Raw genomic sequence first — 17640 nt, 5'->3', positions numbered from 1 at the left:
CGGGACCACTGCAGGGACTGACAGCAGGTAGTGGAATCGGTTCAGGGACCAACAGTGGGCTGCTGGGAGAGAGCAGGAGTAGCACAGATACTGACAGCGGTAGCTAGCAGATGTTCACACTGACATCTTTAACATCTCCCCGAGAAGCGTCGTGTTCCCAACGTGCTTCAAAGGCACCACCGTTGTCCCCATGCCGAAGAAGTTGTCTGTGTCCTTCCCCAATGACTACCACCCTGTTGCACTCATATCCATTGTCATGAAGTGCTTCAAGAAGCCCGTCTCATGGGGTACATCAAGCTCCTGCTGACCCTCTCACTGGACCCCCCTGCAATTTGCATACAGACCCAACCGATCTACGGACGATGACATTGCCACCGCCCTCACCCACCTGCAAAACAAGGATTTGTATGTTCAAATGCTGTTTATTGACTTCAGTTCACCACTCAACACAACCACACCCTCAGTACCTGATAAAGAAGTTGAGCCTGCTGGGTCTAAACACCTCTCTGCAATTGGATTCTCGACTTCCTGGCGGGAAGACCTCAAGCAGTCCGGATTGATAACAGCACCTCCAAGACCATTACACTGAGCACTCGCCCCCCAGGGCTGCATGGTCAGTCCACTGCTGTTCACTCTGTGCTGACCCACAACTGGGCAACTAAACACAACTTGAACCATATCATAAGGTTTGCTGACGACATGATTGTGGGGGGCCTTTTGAGTGAGCATACAGTCGCTAATGGACTGGTGCAGAGCCAACAACTGGTATCTGAACGTTAATAAAACAGCAGAGATGGTTGTTGACTTCAGGAGGGCCCAGGGGACTACGCTCCACTGACCACTGACAGCTTGACCATTGAGGTCGTCAAGAGGCTCAAGCCCCTTGGAGTGCACTTGATGGAGAATCTCACCCGGTCCCTTAACACCAGCTCCAGAGCCCAGCGGCGCCTCGACTTCCTGCTAAGTCTGAGGAAAGTCCTTCTCCCATTCTCACTACATTCTACTGGACGGTATTATCCTGCAGGAATGCTGTATCTCCACTTCTTGCTCCCTGTGGGTCCGCACCAGTGGCAGAACATGCCCATCATGTGCATTATGTTTGGTTGGGTGAAACAAGAAAGTCTGCAGACACTCTGTAGAAAAAACACAAATGCTGGAGGAACTCAGCCAGTCTTTTCAGTGTCAAAAAAGCAAAGATATATTGCTGTTGTTTCAGTCCCAAGCCCTTCTTCAAGGAATAAGAAGAATGAACCAGAAGCAGTAAGTCTCAGAATTTAGACAGTGCCGTCCAGGGGAGGGAGGAATCCAGACCAACACAAGGTATTCATTGGATATGATAAGGGAGGAGGTAAGAATTGATCATTTTGATGTGAAAGGAGACAGGGAAAAGGGAGACAGAGCTGGAGGAAGGCTATGGGGAAAAAGCGAGAGAGGGATAGGGGTCAATGCAGTGCAGATACCTGAGACCCCTGTGGGGACCACACTGGAAAGCCTGGAGCCAGAGCTGGAATTCACGTGGCACCAGATGGGCAGCAGAGGCAAGAAGACATGGCTGTGGAAGCAAGTCTGGGTGAGAACATGGACATAGAGCTTGAGAGCAGCAGGCAGTGTAGATGGGAAGTAGTGAGACAGACTCTCACAGAATTCCCTTTGCAGATGAAAGTCTGCAGATTGTGTATCATTCTATCTTTGACACTCAGCTTTCAAACATTAGTGAGACCACATCACTTATTGCCCTCCTATTGACTAAAGTTGATCTTGAAGAGTGCATAATCGTCATTAACATCATTATAGCCACAACCTTGCCCTCTCAATGTCACCAAAACCACAGAGCTCAATATGGATTTTAGGAAGGGAAAATCAGAGGTGTATGATCAGTGATCATTCACGGATTAGAGATGGAGAGGGTGAGCAAATTGAAATTCTGGGAGTCCCTATTCTGGACAAAACACACCAACGTGATTGTGAAGAAAGCACGTCAGCGCCTCTACTTTTGTATTTTGAGATTTTGTATGACATCAGAAACCATGACAAACTTCTAGAGGTGTGATGGAAAGTGTGCTGCCCTCTACATTTTGGAGGGCTTTCCACTCAGAAGTATTGGTGCTCCCATACCAGAATATTATGTAGTCGGTCAGCACACTTTCCATCACACCTCTGTAGAAGTTGGGCAGGGGTTTTGATGTCATGCCAAACTTCTGTATTGCAGTTTGTTTCCATGTATATGTTGAGTACAGGTTTCTTTTGCACTGCCAATAAATGGTAATTCTGCCTTGCCCGCAGGAGAATGAATCTCAGGGTTGTATATGGTGTCATGTATGTACTCTGACAACAAATCTGAAATTCAGAGGCAAAAAGTCATTTAAATCTTGAGAATATCACATACCGTATTTGATGGCATTTACGACCCACAGGCATATAAGACCCCTCCATTTCAGCGGGTAATATTAAGAATTTCTTTTAGTTTATTTATGGGTAAGCATTTAAAATTTGGACAAAACATGCAACTAGGACAACAGGAAAAATATTTTTAATAATACTGCTGTAATTTACAAGAGAAAACAAAAGTAGCTTAGCTATAACAGAAAACATTTCAAGTCACCTTTATTTATTGTTCATACCATGTTCACACAGTAAAGACGAGGTAGTGTTTCTCCAGGAAGAATATAAGTTAAACACATTAAAATATTAAGGTGTATACAGTAAAATTCTCGGTTCACTATCAACATATGTTCTGGGAATTCAGGAGTCTGATGACTTGGGGGGGTGGGGAGGGAAGAAAATTTACCCAATCTGGACATAAGGGCCCAAGTGCTACGGTACCTCCTACTAGATGGCAGAAGAGAGAACAGTTTACGTGAGGGGTGTGTGGAGACCTTCACAATGTTTAATGCCTTTCGCCTTCATTGAGTGTTGTAAATGTCCTTCATGGTAGAAAGAGAGCCCCCAATGATCTTTTTCGCTGACTTCACTATCCTCTGCAGGGTTTTGCGGTCCAAGGGGGTACAGGTTCCAAACCAGGCGCTGCTGGTGACTCGAGGGGCTGAGGGGTACTGGAGACTGCTGTCGGGAGACCCACATCAGGCTGTGGATTACTGGAGAGTGGCTTGAGACTGGCTGAAGGGGTACCAGGTATCAGAACTGGGTTGCAGGGGGGTTGCCGAAGGCACTGATGGGTTCCTGACCATGTCAGATGTTCAGATCTGAAGCTTGGGTTGCCAGTGGTTTGGACTAGACTCTGTGTGGCTGCAGAAACACTGGCAGTGAAACTATGGACACTCGGTGACTCCGTAGGTGGCAGGGGAGTGGTGGGTGATATTCTTTTTTCCTTCTCTTTCTCTGACTGTAGAGGGTGCTTCAGGCAATTTTTACTGATGGCTCATCTGTCTGCCTTACAGCAGGCAAAAGCAATTTCATGTAATATGACACTGTTTAGTTACAATTACAATAAATTGATTCTTGATCTTGATATCCAAACAGAAGACACTGCTCATTTAAACAGGCAAAGACCACATTTCTGAAGATCACTGAAGCCAATTTCAAATTGTTTCAGGACAGGTGGGTTGATATCATCTGAAACTTGGGGATCATTTAGCCTTTTTTTGTATTTGGATCACTTTGCAGCCGCTATCTTGTAAAAAAAATTAAGAAAAAGAAGCAGAATTAGCAGTTGACGTTGCCCTATCATTTAATAAAATCATGGTTCATCTACCTCTTCACCATTCCTCCCATCTTCAATTCTTGCACACCAGGAAATCTACTGATCTGAGTCTCAACTGGAATGAATGACCTGAATATCCAGACCCTGCTGGGGTCAAGAATTCAGAAGATTCACCAACCTGAATGTAGAGATATTTCCTCATGTGAGACTGGGATCACGAGTTCTGGACAGAAACCTCCTCCCTATTTCAACTCTATTAAACCCTCTCAGAATTGAGTATACTTCAAATAGGTCAGCTCTCTGGCTGAATCAATTCCATGTGGTATGACAAACCCATGATCCAAGAAACCAAACGGGTTCATCTTTACAGCATTCCCTCTGTCACAAATAGTTTTTAAGGTAACACATGGGAATTCACAAGCCCAAAATTATCAGAAAGCTTGGATAAATTATCTGCATCACTCCAAACTTGATGCAATTTGGTTTGTCCGAAACCAGTTGGACCTTCAGCACACGGAGATGTCAGTGAGGGAATGCTGCCAATGGGCTCATTCTAGGCTGCAAGAATACATATTAAAGGATGCATAGGGGCTTGGTGCAGCCAACATGAGGGGGCTGTGGGGAAGGACTACAGTCTAGAGTCCTCCCATTAATGGCCATTGATGGGATGAGACCAAGGGGAAATCCTTCAAATAACAGAGGGGGGAGTAATGACAGGGTGCCATGGGGGTGATAATGGTGGATTTAGAGAACAAATGTAAAAATATACATTGATGGGATTATGTAGCTATGATTGACCCTGTAGGTGTGAAAAGACTTTAAATGGTTTTTCTTTTTTGAAAAACAATTTATTTTGAATAAAGTCTATTTTCCAGAAAAAAAGTTTCTTGTTCACCGGCTCTTTCTCAGGGATCTGCAGATTATTATCCTGGAGTCTCTCAATGCAGCTGCCAGGTTTTGAACATTTTCCCCATAACCACGTGGATTTCCCCAGATACTTGGATTCCTCCCAAGTCCAAAGTTGTCTGATGTAAATTACTTCAAGTGTGGATGCAAAGCAAGTCGGGAGTTGGTGAAGGTGACAAGTGCAGGTGATGGATATCTGAGAGAGAATGTATTACAGGAAAATAACTGAGACAAAGAACTGCTGGAGGGACTCAGCAGGTCAAACAGGATCCATGGGTAGAAATGGTCAAATCAAGTTTATTGTCATCTGATTGCACAAGTACAACCTGATGAAAAAGCGTTCTCCAGTCCTCGGTGTAAAACACACAGACACACCACCAAACAGACAAACAATATATATGCAGGACAAGTATTCATCTATATAAATAAATATTGTTTCATGAGTATGAGAGTCTTGTATGGTTATCGTTCAGCATTGTCACTGCCCATGGGAAGAAGCTGTTCCTCAGCCTGGTGGTGCTGAATCTGACACTCCAGTTTCTCTTTCTGTTGATGGTCAGTCAACGTTTCAGCTCTGGATCTTTTGGACAATTGAAATAGTGGGAAAGCTGAAAGCCTACTACACTCGAAGGTGTAAAGAAATACCTTTTTTTTAAATCCTGAAAGACTACATTTCCTCTGCTAGCAGATTCCAGACATTACCAGGGTGCTGTGTAAAATTATATTTGCATGTTTTGCTTAATAACACTGGATCATGAAAATCAACATAAGTTTTTCCTATCTACATTTTTTCAGATATAACCTATTTTTGTGATTTTCTGTCATATTTTAAGTCTACTTCAAGCACACAAAACCATGAAGATCAACACATCATTGTAAATTCATTTTCTGCATTCGCCCTTGGACTTCTTCCCTGCTGATCTTGGTGCAGTCAGTGAAAGGTTTCACCAGGACATTGTGATCATGGAAAAGCGCTATCAGGACAACTAGAATCCATCAATGCCAGGCAACTATTGTTGGACACTGACACAAGAGGCAGCAGATGCTGAGTACAAACGAAAATAAGCAGCAAAACATTTTTATGTCAGTTGAATTGATGCAACGTGTCAGCGTCGTGATGAGATTAAACATGCTAAATTCAATAAAAATTAATTTAATGTTTCTTCAACTTCCTACATGATACAACAAATCAGAAATTTTTATTTGTGTCTTAAGAAAGCAGCCTCTATCCTCAAGGACCCCCACCCCCCAACCTCTCAGGCCATGCTCTCTTACTTCCATCAGGAAAAAAGTACAGGAGCCTGAAGATGAAAACGCATCGGCACAATTATAGCTTCTTCCCCTCTGCCATCAGACAATGAACCACCTTACTTTAACTTTTTCTTGCATTATTTTTTTCTGTAAGATGGTTTATATAAATGTTTCCACTTTGATGCGGCTGCAAAACGAATTTTGCGACACTTTTATGACATAAATTGTGATTCTGTTCAGCTTAAAAGTTATATCATAATTCCCAATATTTTTTCAAGAAGCAAACTTTTTTAAAAATTGTTTTCCAATGTTATTAAAGCCCATACCCTCAATCTTATTTATACCATCCTCTAATCTCTTGGTGAATATCGAATATCCTCAAGACCATCTTTACTGGCAGAACAACCCCAGCAACCTTAAAATTGAAATGAGTAAAACATGAAAGTCTGCAGACACCGTGATTGAAATAAAAACACCGTGCTGGAGAGACTCAGCAGGTGAAAGTGTCCTTAATATAGCAAAGATAAAGGTACATAACCAACTTTTCAAGATGGAGCCCTACATCGAGGTTTTTTTTAATCCCATACCTTGATGAAGAGCTCAAACTAAATTGGTTATGTATCTTTTTCTTTGCTATATAAAGTAGACTGTTTTATTTTCTCTCTGTCTCTCTCTTTTTATCAGTGTCTCCTTCTTTCTGTCTCTCTGTCTGTATCTCCATCTCTGCCACTCTCCCGACTCCAGGAGTGCTTCTACTGATGGGCATTTTCAACATTTGCTCAAGCAGAGGCCCTCACATCCTTTGTCTGGGAATGAATGGACGACTGGGGAGAGGTTCCCGAGCACGTGGTCCGCTACAGAGGGAATTCCCATTTGTTACTGCAGCCCCTTCACGTCCTCAAAATGGAGACGGGGGAGGAAGGTGGGATGTTTAAAACCCTTCCACTTCCCCGACATTGGTCATACTTTTTACCCGCCACCCCGAGAGTCAGTAGACTTTTATCCTTAAAATAGAATACACACACTCAAAAAAAATAAAAGACCGGAAATAATGCCGACCGCTCAACCGATCCTGATGGATGACGTCATGGGAGGCGGGCGCAAAGAACGCACTGGCCAATAAGCGGCCAGGACGACCGCAATGACACGGACGCCGGCCGGCTCGCCGACCAATGGGAGGGCGCCGCGCGGGCAACTAGGCTGGGTTGCAGCAGCGCCAGCGGGGTATAAAAGGCGAGGCGAGCGGCGCCGCGATCCTCTCTCGACTACGAAAGGTCTCGGGTGGTCATGTCAGAAGACGGTGCGGATTACAGGTACCTCTGGCCCAATGGAGGGAGGAAGTTTTTTTTCTCTCCCTTAAAAGAAGCCCACCCAGCGAAGAGAAAGCGTACACATTTAAACGTTAAATCTGGGGAGGTTAGCGCATCGACGGGATTTTTTCCCCCTATACACAAAATGGCCGCCGCGGGCCGAAGGAGGGAGTCTGGGCGATTCATTCATCGGCGGGTGGGACGGCGTGTGACCGCGCGGGTGGCGCTTCCTCGCCCCGGGGGGTACGCCTACCTTGGCCGTGCGGGCAGCTCGCGGGTCCGGCTGTCAACTGCGGCGCGCCCGCCGACCGTTGGGGTTCCCACCCCACGCGCGCACCGGGCGGCGCGTGTCGCGAGGATCCAAGATGGCGGGCGGGAGGGTGAACGGAAAGTGGCGGGGGGATGCCGCTTATTGCGCCCCCGGTTGATGATGGTGGAGGGTGGGGGGAGAGTGCAGTTGGATGGCAGCCTCTGCGTTTTTGGGGGGGGGGTGGGGTGATAGCGAGAAGAGACGGGCGCGCATGCGCAGATGCGTTCCTTCCCGAGGAGGTGCGTGGTAGCCCGTGTGCACCGCCCCCCTCCTCCCGGCTCCGCCCCATTGCGCCAGCCGCCTTTGCGCAACTTGAGCTGCATGGGCCGGCGGCTGCGCATGCGCGCCCGCTCCTGGAGCTTGTCACGGGGATTCAGCCCTTCGAGGCTCCCCGCGCCTTTCGATCCTGAGCCGATCTATTTCCCCGCTTGTCCCGTCCCCTTTGATGCCCTTGCTAATCGGAACCCTTTGAATTCAGGCTACAGTTAACGTTTTATATACTCCAGACTGCAGGGACAGTATATGCATTTGTTGGTAGTCCCTGAAAACCAGTCCAAAGGGTGAATTAAATACTGTAAAAGTCCAGAAATTTGGACTTGGGTTGGTTCGGATTCTCGGACAGTATTTTTAATACTGAAGAGATGAACTGGGATATTTAGATTATTCATTGGCAAATACAGCACACCTCATTTATCAATAAAAACGATTGGTTTTAAAGAAAAACTGTCACTTGTTGCTATGCATCTGTGGTGCTTGAGCACACAAAACTGAATTTTAAAAAGTCCAGCTTTTTTGGATTTTTGTCATCTTGAGTTTTGGACTTGTACTCCATACTCAATTTCCAGTGTCTAGTTCTGGTGGGATGGGTATGACACATGTTTGATTTGTCTCGGTGTGTATTTTGTCTTAGTTTCCACTTTGGTGTCTTTAAATGCATTGGCACATGGGTGTTGAGGTTCTAGTACTATTGCTAGTTTGTGCTGACTTCTCACTACAATCCCTGCAATGTACCTATCATTATTCAGGAGGAAGAGTTCGGTCACCCGTAATGTGCATTTTCACACGTGTAATAAATTGTCATGTAGGTGAAATCTATCACAAGTGATTTTGGCTTTTTGTAATTCAATTTAAACTACAATCATTGTGTGCAGGCTTTCTCATTTAATTCTTTGCACTGTGTTTCTTGATTTTAGATCTAATGATCATGGCTCCCCTAATGGAATGGAACCAGAAGGAGTCATTGAGGTAAGCAAAATGAGGCATATAATCCTTAGTCCTGTTTCTTCCCATAGTAAGTGGGTTAATTTCCCCAGGAATTTTGGAATCGGAGCCCGATAGGAGATTTAGGGTTAGCATAAATTGTGGTCAATGCAGACTTGGGCTGAAGGTCCTGTTTCTCATGATGGATTTTTATTGTCATGCACAAATACAATAGGCAGTTGCACTGAAATTCTTGCTGTGGGCAAACTAGGGGGCGTAGCCTCCGGATTTCGCAGTAAAGGATTTAGGACGTGAATGAGGAGGAGCTGCTTTTCCCAGCGGGTAGTGAATCTGGAATTCACTGGCCATTGAAAAAGTGGAGGGATAAATTGGATGGATATGGGGGGGAGGCAGATAGGTGGAGGTGAGCCTCTCATCAGATCATGGCAGAGCACCCCCTAGGTGTGCACATTAAATTGTGTTCTATGCCCCTTGTTTTCCTGTAAGTCAGTTAGTTAGATTTACTAAGTGAGTACCGAGTCCATGGTAGATACAATTTATTCTGTGTGGACTGCTATTTTAAAATCACAGAGCTGCTGTCACTTGTTGCTGAAGAACTTGTATTCCTCCTGAGGCTGGAGATCTTTTCTGTCATTTCTGACAGCACTTTTGTAGACATGCCACTTTTCGACTGAGAGTTTAAACCAAGGCCTTTGCTACACATTTATAAATTTAGCCATGCAGCACGTGCTCACAGTCCCTTCCAGCCCATGATGATTGATGTATAACCCCAACATTTCTGAACAATGGGAAGAAACCCATGCAGGCATGGGACAAAGGTACAAATAGTGCTGGTGCTATAACAGCGTTGTGCACACTGTGCTGCCATGGTTGTAAAAGTGTCTCAATGTGTTGACTTTGATTCCTCATGTTACGGCAATGACTGTTTCAAAAGTAATCTTCATTGGTTGGAAAGCACTCGAACCTTGGCCTGTAGGAAGTTTAATGGGACAATGAATTTACTGTTCACGTGCTTGGAAGATGTTAAGCTTAATTATCTGGTTAATGTACATTTTTTCCATTTGCAGAGTAACTGGACGGAGATTGTTGATAACTTTGACGATATGAACCTGCGTGAAAACCTCCTCCGTGGTATCTACGCTTATGGGTTTGAAAAGCCATCTGCTATCCAGCAGCGAGCCATTCTTCCCTGCATCAGGGGTAGGGATTTTATTTGGTATTATAGTAGCAGATCAATGTGCCAAACCTTGAGGTTGATTACAAGGTGGGAGGGTAGGCTTGATCTGTTCAGCATGCTGAAGACTTTGTGGTGTTGCAGTGTGCCATTATTCTTAATCTTCTAGTCATGTGGTTTGTCGCTCCCCCCTCCCTGTCTCTGGGCAAGAAATTACCTTTACAAATGGTAATATTTCTTAATCAGACCTGGGGTATAATAATCAGCCCTCGTTCATCTCAGCCTATTCTGTCAATGGATACCTGCTGATTCATGCTGTTGGCACATTTTTTGTGAGGTGTTGTAAGAAGGAATGCCACAAAGTAATTTGCTCCAATTCTTCCCTTTCAGAATATGATGTGATTGCCCAGGCACAGTCAGGAACAGGCAAGACGGCCACTTTTGCCATTTCTATCTTGCAACAGCTGGATGTGGGGATGAAAGAGACACAGGCCTTGGTCCTGGCCCCAACCAGGGAACTGGCTTTGCAGGTAGTGTTTTTTCCCCAAACCCTCTGCCAAATGCTTTCACTCTTGTTCAGCCTTGATAAAGAGTTCATTGTAAAATGTTGAATATTTCTACCCATCAATGCTGGCTGACCTGCTGAGTGTCAGATTTATTATCAGCGTACGTACATACATACATAGACCATTACAGCCCTTTAAAAGGTTCCCCTTTCACCCTTAACCGATGTCCTGGTTTGTATCTCACCCACCCTCAGTGGAAAAACCTGATCTACTGTCTATCTCCCCCCCCCCCCCTTAATTTTAAATATCTCTATTCAATCTCCCCTCTTCTACACTTCGGGGTTATATATAGCTGAGATTCTTTTTCCTGCAGGTGAGACAAAATTACATTTACTGGTAGTGTAAAAAAAACTGACCTAACATACAAATGTAAACAAACTGATTGCAAAACAGAGAGGCGGGGTAAACAAGTGTAAAAGAAAGAATCCTTAAATGAGTCCCTGATTGAGTTTGTTGAGGAGCCTGATGGTGGAGTAGTAGCAGCTGTTCCTGAACCTGGTGGTGAGTCTTGTGGCACTGAGACCTCCCTCCTGATGGCAGCAGCGAGAACAGGGTGTGTGCTGGAGGGTGTGGATCCTTGATTATCAATGCTGCTCTCTGGTGTCCCGTGCTGTGTCTGCAAGCTTTTGCAGGGCTTTCTGTTCAGGACAGTACTGTCAGTACACTTTACAGAAACCACGCCACTGCAGAAATTTGCCACGTTTTCTGATGTCATAGTAAACGTGTCTGCCTGTCCCGCATCGGACTGGTCAGCCACAAACGAGCCTGCAGCTGACGTGGACTTTTTACCCCCTCCATAAATCTTCGTCCGCGAAGCCAAGCCAAAGAAAGAAAAGACAGTAAACCTGTAAAATCCTGAAGCAGGAGAGGCACTGATGTGCTTTCTTCACAATGCCATTTGTATATTGGGTCCAGGAAAGATAGTGACTTCCAATAACTTTCATTTGCTCCTTCCTTTCACTTTATCATGGGGCTTGTCAGTGGGCAAGGCTATGCTTTTTTAGTGATTCCTCACTTTCCTCTGAAACTTGTGTGGAAAGTGAGACTGGGATTCTGCGAGTAACATTTTGTACGTGATTCAGATCCAAAAGGTCATTGTGGCTTTGGGAGACTACATGGGTGGAACCTGCTTCTCCTGCATTGGTGGCACCAGCATCAGGTCGGACATGCAAAAGTTTCAGCTGGAAGCTCCACACATTGTTGTCGGGACACCAGGCCGTGTGTTTGACATGATGAGCCGTCAACATCTTTGTAAGTAAAACCAGTGATTTTGCCAAGTTCCTAGTTAAGAGCAATTCGTGTTACTTTGTGTGACAAGTTTGGTCACTGAGTGACTCAGGCATCTAATTAGTGACACTGAGTCATTCTGATGTGTTTAGTTGAAGGAGCAGAATCTGATTTTCTGTCTCAATGACATCTTTCAAGATTGTTTTATTGTTTTTAAATAAAACAATGTGATATTACACAAAATTTCCTGTAGGTAGAGATAAAGAAACGCTAACAGCAGAAATTGCCTGGCGCCCCTTACAGCCAGAGAAAGAAGCAAAAGGGTTCCCCCATCACTGAATGAATGTCCATAGCAAACCAGCTCAAGATGCAAGCACCAATATCACTGTTGCCACCTTGATGGCAAGTGTGGTTTGTGAATGATTGGTTCAAGGATATTGGTGGTTCTTTCTTTTAAAAGATACCTAATTTGCTACATAACAAAAATTTATATTTTTGTATATTCTGTACATATTCCAGCCACAAGATACATCAAAATGTTTGTTTTGGATGAAGCGGATGAAATGTTGAGCAGAGGATTTAAGGACCAGATTTATGAAATATTCCAGAAGCTTAACACCTCTATTCAGGTATTGTTGCAGATGTATGTGTCATATTGGCAGTGTAAGCTAGGGCACATTTTGGCAGAACCATTCCCGTTTGTCGTAAAGCTTGTAATAAAAAACACCAATGTGTTTGGGAACCTCAGGCCTGCCTTGCAGCGTCCATAGGAGATGAAGATATACTGCTGGCATTGCAGGCCTGAGTCCCTGCTCGAGACGAGCAAAGAATAAGCAAAAAGCAGGAAAGGTCAGAATTCAGACAGTGCTGGCTGGGGGAGGAGTCCAGACCAACAAAGGGTGTTGATTGGATATGATTTTGACTGGAAACAAGGGAAAAGAGAGACAGTTAAGGGAGAAGTTTGGGGGTGGTGTATTGACGAAAGCTGGAGGTCTATGTTAATACCATCCAGTTGGAGGGTGCCCACTAGAAGTTTGAGGTGTGGTTCCTCCAATTTGCGGGTCCTCTCAGTAAGTCAGTACATAGACCATGGACAGTCAGCAAGGGACTGGGATGGAGAATTGAAATTGGTGGCTGCTAGGAGATCAACGCTTTTGTGTTTTACTTGTCAAGCTTGAATCAGTTACACCTTAAGTTTCTATTGATGCAGCTCACAAGTGGTCTGATATAGAATTGTGTCTCGACTATAAATGGTAGGGTGCAGAGGAACAGAGATCTAGGAATACAGATACATAATTCCCTGAAAGTGGCATCACAGGAAAACAGGTTGTAAAGAAAGCTTTTGGCATCGTGGCCTTCATAAAGATATTGGTGAGGTCAAATTTTAGAGGATTGTGTGCAGTTCTGACCACCAAACTACAGAAAGGACAAGAGTACAGAGAAGGATGTTGTCACATCTTAAGGAGAAAGATTAAACAGGCTGGGAGCGTAGGGGAGATTTGAGAGAGGTTTACAAAATTATGAGGGATATAAGCAGAGTAAATGTGAGAGGACATGGATTTAGGGTGAAAGATTTGAGGGAACAACCAGTGGGACTATGGAACGAGCTGACATGGTAAATGTGGGCTCACTCTTCAGATTAAGAATAAATTGGTTAGATATGTGGATGGGAGAGGCCTGGAGGGTCATGAAATGGGTGCAGGTTAGTGGGAGTAGTGGAATAGTGGTTTTGGCACAGACTAGAAGGGCTGAATATAGCCTGTTTTCTATGGTTGTCCTTAATAAGCATCCTGCTGAAGTTGAGATCCTTGGATTAAATCTGATGTTCTCATCAGTGACAGTTGGATTTGTTTGGACATAGATTAAAGCCCACTCATTGAAATGGGAGAAGTGGACCTCTTTCTTAATGTCCAATACTTTGACCTGTAGATGTGGTGGCACATACAATTAAAGAACTTGCATTCGTGGCACCTGGGTAGAATTGTGAATCTGACGTGTTCTACCTGCTTTCCCTTCATGCAGGTGGTTTTGCTGTCTGCTACAATGCCTTCTGACGTTCTGGAAGTGACAAAGAAGTTCATGCGTGATCCGATACGCATTCTTGTGAAGAAGGAAGAGTTGACGCTGGAGGGTATCAGGCAGTTCTACATAAATGTAGAGCGAGAGGTGAGGCCTTGGGGTGTTTTGGGGTGATAGAGGAACTGAACCTGCCAATATGAAGTGCCCAGGGAGTTTCAGAATATGTTCAGCTCTGTGCTGCATGTGACCTGGGCTCTCTGGAAGACTGACAACCTGCACTCCACTATGGATAACCATTTAATGGTTTTGCATAACTGTTGCCGGTAACATTTCTTAATAAAATGTTTGAATTGTGACACCAGGGATACTTTTGGTTTAGTCCTGCCTCAAATGGTTGGATATTTGCCTCTGATTCCTCCTAGGAGTGGAAGTTGGACACATTGTGTGATTTGTATGAAACCCTGACCATCACTCAGGCTGTGATATTCATCAACACCAGAAGGAAGGTGGACTGGCTGACTGAGAAAATGTTGGCCAGGGATTTCACGGTGTCTGCATTGGTAAGAATTGTTCAGGCAATGCATTCCTTGCTTCGTTCATCCTTCAGCATTTTGTGGGTGAGCTCAGGGTTCCGAATGCACCAAATTGATATGACCATTTCTTTACAGCATGGTGACATGGAGCAAAAGGAGAGAGATCTCATTATGCGAGAGTTCCGCTCTGGGTCAAGCCGGGTTCTCATTACTACTGACTTGCTGGTAAGTTGGAAGTGATGGTGGTGGCTTGTGGTTACAGTGTAGAAATAATCCAACTTTGTACCACGTTGGGCTTTGTATCAGAATCAATTTATTTTCATGATCGTTAGGAAATTAGTTGGTTTGCGACAGTATCGTGGGGAAGAATCCTTGAGGGTGCTTTTTTAAGTCTCTGCCTTGTAGATGTCCTCAATGAAGTCCCTGGCCAAAGGAATTTTTTGCTGTTTGAGCTGTTGTGTCTGATGGTGTTATGCTGGCTGTTTGGTTTTAGGCTCGTGGGATTGATGTGCAGCAGGTTTCCCTGGTAATCAACTATGATCTGCCCTCAAACCGTGAGAACTATATTCACAGGTGGGTCACCAACCTTCTTCCCACACGTTGTCTCGTGAATCTTTGGCCCTGCCAACTGACTTGACCTCCCTTCCATCCGCAGAATTGGCCGCGGAGGCCGTTTTGGCCGCAAAGGCGTTGCCATTAATCTAATCACTGAAGAAGACAGACGGACACTTCGTGACATTGAGTCATTCTACAACACTACTGTGGATGAGATGCCGATGAACGTGGCTGATCTGATCTAAGTTGGTTTTGAGAAGCTGTGATTGAGCCTGTGAATGCTGACTGTTTACCTGCAATCCCAGATTCTCTTTCGAAACTGGATGCTCAGAACTGATCATTGTGTACAACACTGTTGGTGGTCAGCTTGCTTTTGGAGGCATTGCTCGTCCTTCCTCCTTGAAAGGTTCAGACTGGCATGGGGTGGGTAAAGAAAATACTTATGGGGTCATTAAAAATTCTGGGTAAGTACCTCTTCAGGCCCAGTCTTATCTTAGATTTAGTAGCATTAGATATCCTTCATCATGTAACCATGTACTTGCTAACCCGGAAGTATCATCGATGTTTGAAATCTGCCAATTACGTGAAGCCAGCTTACTTCAGGATAATGTTCTAGGATTTGAAGTGCAGTGGGATAGCATTCTGGGTGTGTGTGCTAATCACGGACAGAGGAAGTGTACAAATCTTGCATTCTGTATAGTATTTATTAAATGCAGTTCAATAAATTTGTATTTGTTTACGTGTATTGTTCTGGGATTCTTCAATGGTCTCAATAACTTCCTGTGTCAAAACAGGACAGGGGTTGATTTTTTTTAGCGTAATGGAACCTTTCCCAGTTGCCCACAATTTTCAGCTTGGGAGCGGCTGGGATTAATGTCGCTTGCCGCACTTGTGCCTGGCATTTTTGATGCTGCTTGCTGAAGTGAGCTGCACGTCAGAAGCCTGGACACCAAACTATTGCGTGTGGGCCCAGTTGAGGCCATCTCACCATCTTTTTAAATTCCTCTTGCCTGAACTACAGCAAGTTGTTGAGCTCGCCTGTGTTGCTGCAGGGTGGTTTCTTGTGCTTTGGATGTCGCACTTTAAAAATCCATGTACTATTGAACATTAAACTTGGTAAACACCCACCAATGCTGTTTGGTTAAATTATTTTAAGTCAGTGCAAAACAATTCTGCTCCATGAATGCAATTCTCACCAGTGCCCTTGGTAATGTGGATGTGTGATCTCCTTGAGGCTTAGAATGTGGGATATAGATCGTAAAAGGACTAGGACTGGGGTGATCACAAAATAAGCCCGGAAGACTTGAATTAAGGTGATTGGATATTTCTGAAGGTCATGAATTTCTGAAATACACTGACCCTGAGGGATGGGATCTGTGTGGAGATGACTGCCTTACAAATTCTCAAGGGTTACAGGGAACTGCTGGTTTGGTGGTCTACACAGTTTTCCTGTGGGGTACAGGTCAAGTACTCTATATGAAATGCTTTGGACAAGCTCTCTGGTAAAACTGCAGTGGTCTGGATTTACCCAAATGTCTGGCACACTAAAACTTAATTGTTTTATCAATTAAAAGACTTTCAGATAGTCTGATGATCAAGGCCTTTGTTGAAGGATGGAGGGTATCAAAATTCAGCACAGGCCCACTGCTTTGCATAATTGCTACTTACCTCCGACTACTTGCAACTTATATTTGCTTTGGTGAAGGGGTAATCTAAGATGATTCCCTGAATTCAAGGGCTAATATACAAGGAGCATTGGCCGCTCTTGGGTTGTATTCATTGGAGTAGAGGAGATCTCAGAGGCATTTAGTATTTTGAAAGGCTTAGATAGGGTGGATGTGGGTAAGATGTTTCCCTTGAATCGAGGACAAGGGGGTCATAGTCTGAAAATTAGAGGTTATCCAGAAAAAAATGAGATTAGGAAGAAAAACTTTAGCCAGAGTCTGTGGAACTCACTGCTGCATTCAGATCACTGGGTGTGTTTAAACAAGAAATGGGTATCTTATTAATGAGGGCATCAAGGGATATGAGGAAAAGGCTGGAAATTTGGAACTAGTGTAGAGTTGCTCAGTGTAGGTTTATGGAACAGACTTGATGGGCCGAGTGGCTGCCTTTTGTTTTGTGTCTCCCTGAGCCATCTTCCACCAAGATGGTTTATTGTCATTGGATTGTACCAATTCAACTGGATGAAACTGTTGTGGTCCACAATGCAAACTTGTACAGACAAAACATGCAAATTGTGTGGAAGGGGTCCTCTAAACAACAATCCTGGTAGATTAGTTTGATGGAGGAAGGAGACCCTTGCAATCCTCTGCTGCTTTTATGCTCTTTAAAAAACCACCTTTGATGACTTGTTTCTTTTGGCCCTCTGAGACAGAGTGAGGGCATCTCATCAGCCAATTTTTCCACAAGCCTTGCATTTAAAGTCCCCTTCTGTCTGGTCTTTCCTTCAAAACTACAACTTTTGTTATTTAATGCCACCGTCCACACACTTGCAAACTGGGTGGAAATGACAAACAAGAGTCCCTGCTGCATTCCCTCCCCTCCAATAGATGGCACTGTTTGCACACTTGACACTGGGCCAGTTGCACTATGCATGTACGGAACGTCTTTCTATTTAAATGTAGACATAAAACATGGTTACAGGCCCTTTATGCCCATGAGCCTGTGCTGCTCAATTGATCTACAACCCCTGTACATTTTTTTGAAGATAGAAACTGAAGCACATGGTTCTGCAATGGACTAGAGATGACTGTTTAATCAGGTTCTGATACAATCAGACGATAAATGAATGCATAAAACTGCAAATTGCAAAATGTTGGTCGGTTGTACCAAAAATGCTGAGTTAGTGCATTCAGATTTATTGTCAAGACAACCTTGAGGTTCTTTTTTTCCTGCAGTCCAGAC

General features: G+C 44.3%; 1 protein-coding gene and 1 non-coding gene across 2 annotated transcripts; both read left to right on the top strand.

Annotated features, from left to right (window-relative positions):
- The first annotated feature begins 7026 nt into the window (after positions 1–7026).
- On the top strand, positions 7027–15860 carry LOC138754976 (eukaryotic initiation factor 4A-II-like). Its single transcript, XM_069920074.1, has 11 exons — positions 7027–7131; positions 8632–8683; positions 9727–9859; positions 10224–10363; positions 11482–11650; positions 12146–12255; positions 13649–13792; positions 14068–14205; positions 14314–14403; positions 14672–14751; positions 14834–15860. Exons 1-11 carry the CDS (start codon positions 7106–7108, stop codon positions 14976–14978), a joined length of 1227 nt encoding a protein of 408 aa, XP_069776175.1. The 5' UTR covers positions 7027–7105; the 3' UTR covers positions 14979–15860.
- LOC138756009 (small nucleolar RNA SNORA81) lies at positions 13398–13571 on the top strand. Its single transcript, XR_011352688.1, has one exon. It is a non-coding gene; the product is annotated as a small nucleolar RNA SNORA81 (small nucleolar RNA).
- Positions 15861–17640: the final 1780 nt, after the last annotated feature.

Source organism: Narcine bancroftii, chromosome 2, assembly GCF_036971445.1.
Source record: "Narcine bancroftii isolate sNarBan1 chromosome 2, sNarBan1.hap1, whole genome shotgun sequence".
In the NCBI taxonomy this organism is placed as follows: Eukaryota; Metazoa; Chordata; class Chondrichthyes; order Torpediniformes; family Narcinidae; genus Narcine; species Narcine bancroftii.
Note: the sequence above shows the minus strand (reverse complement) of the source record. Positions and strands in the feature narration are given on the sequence as shown.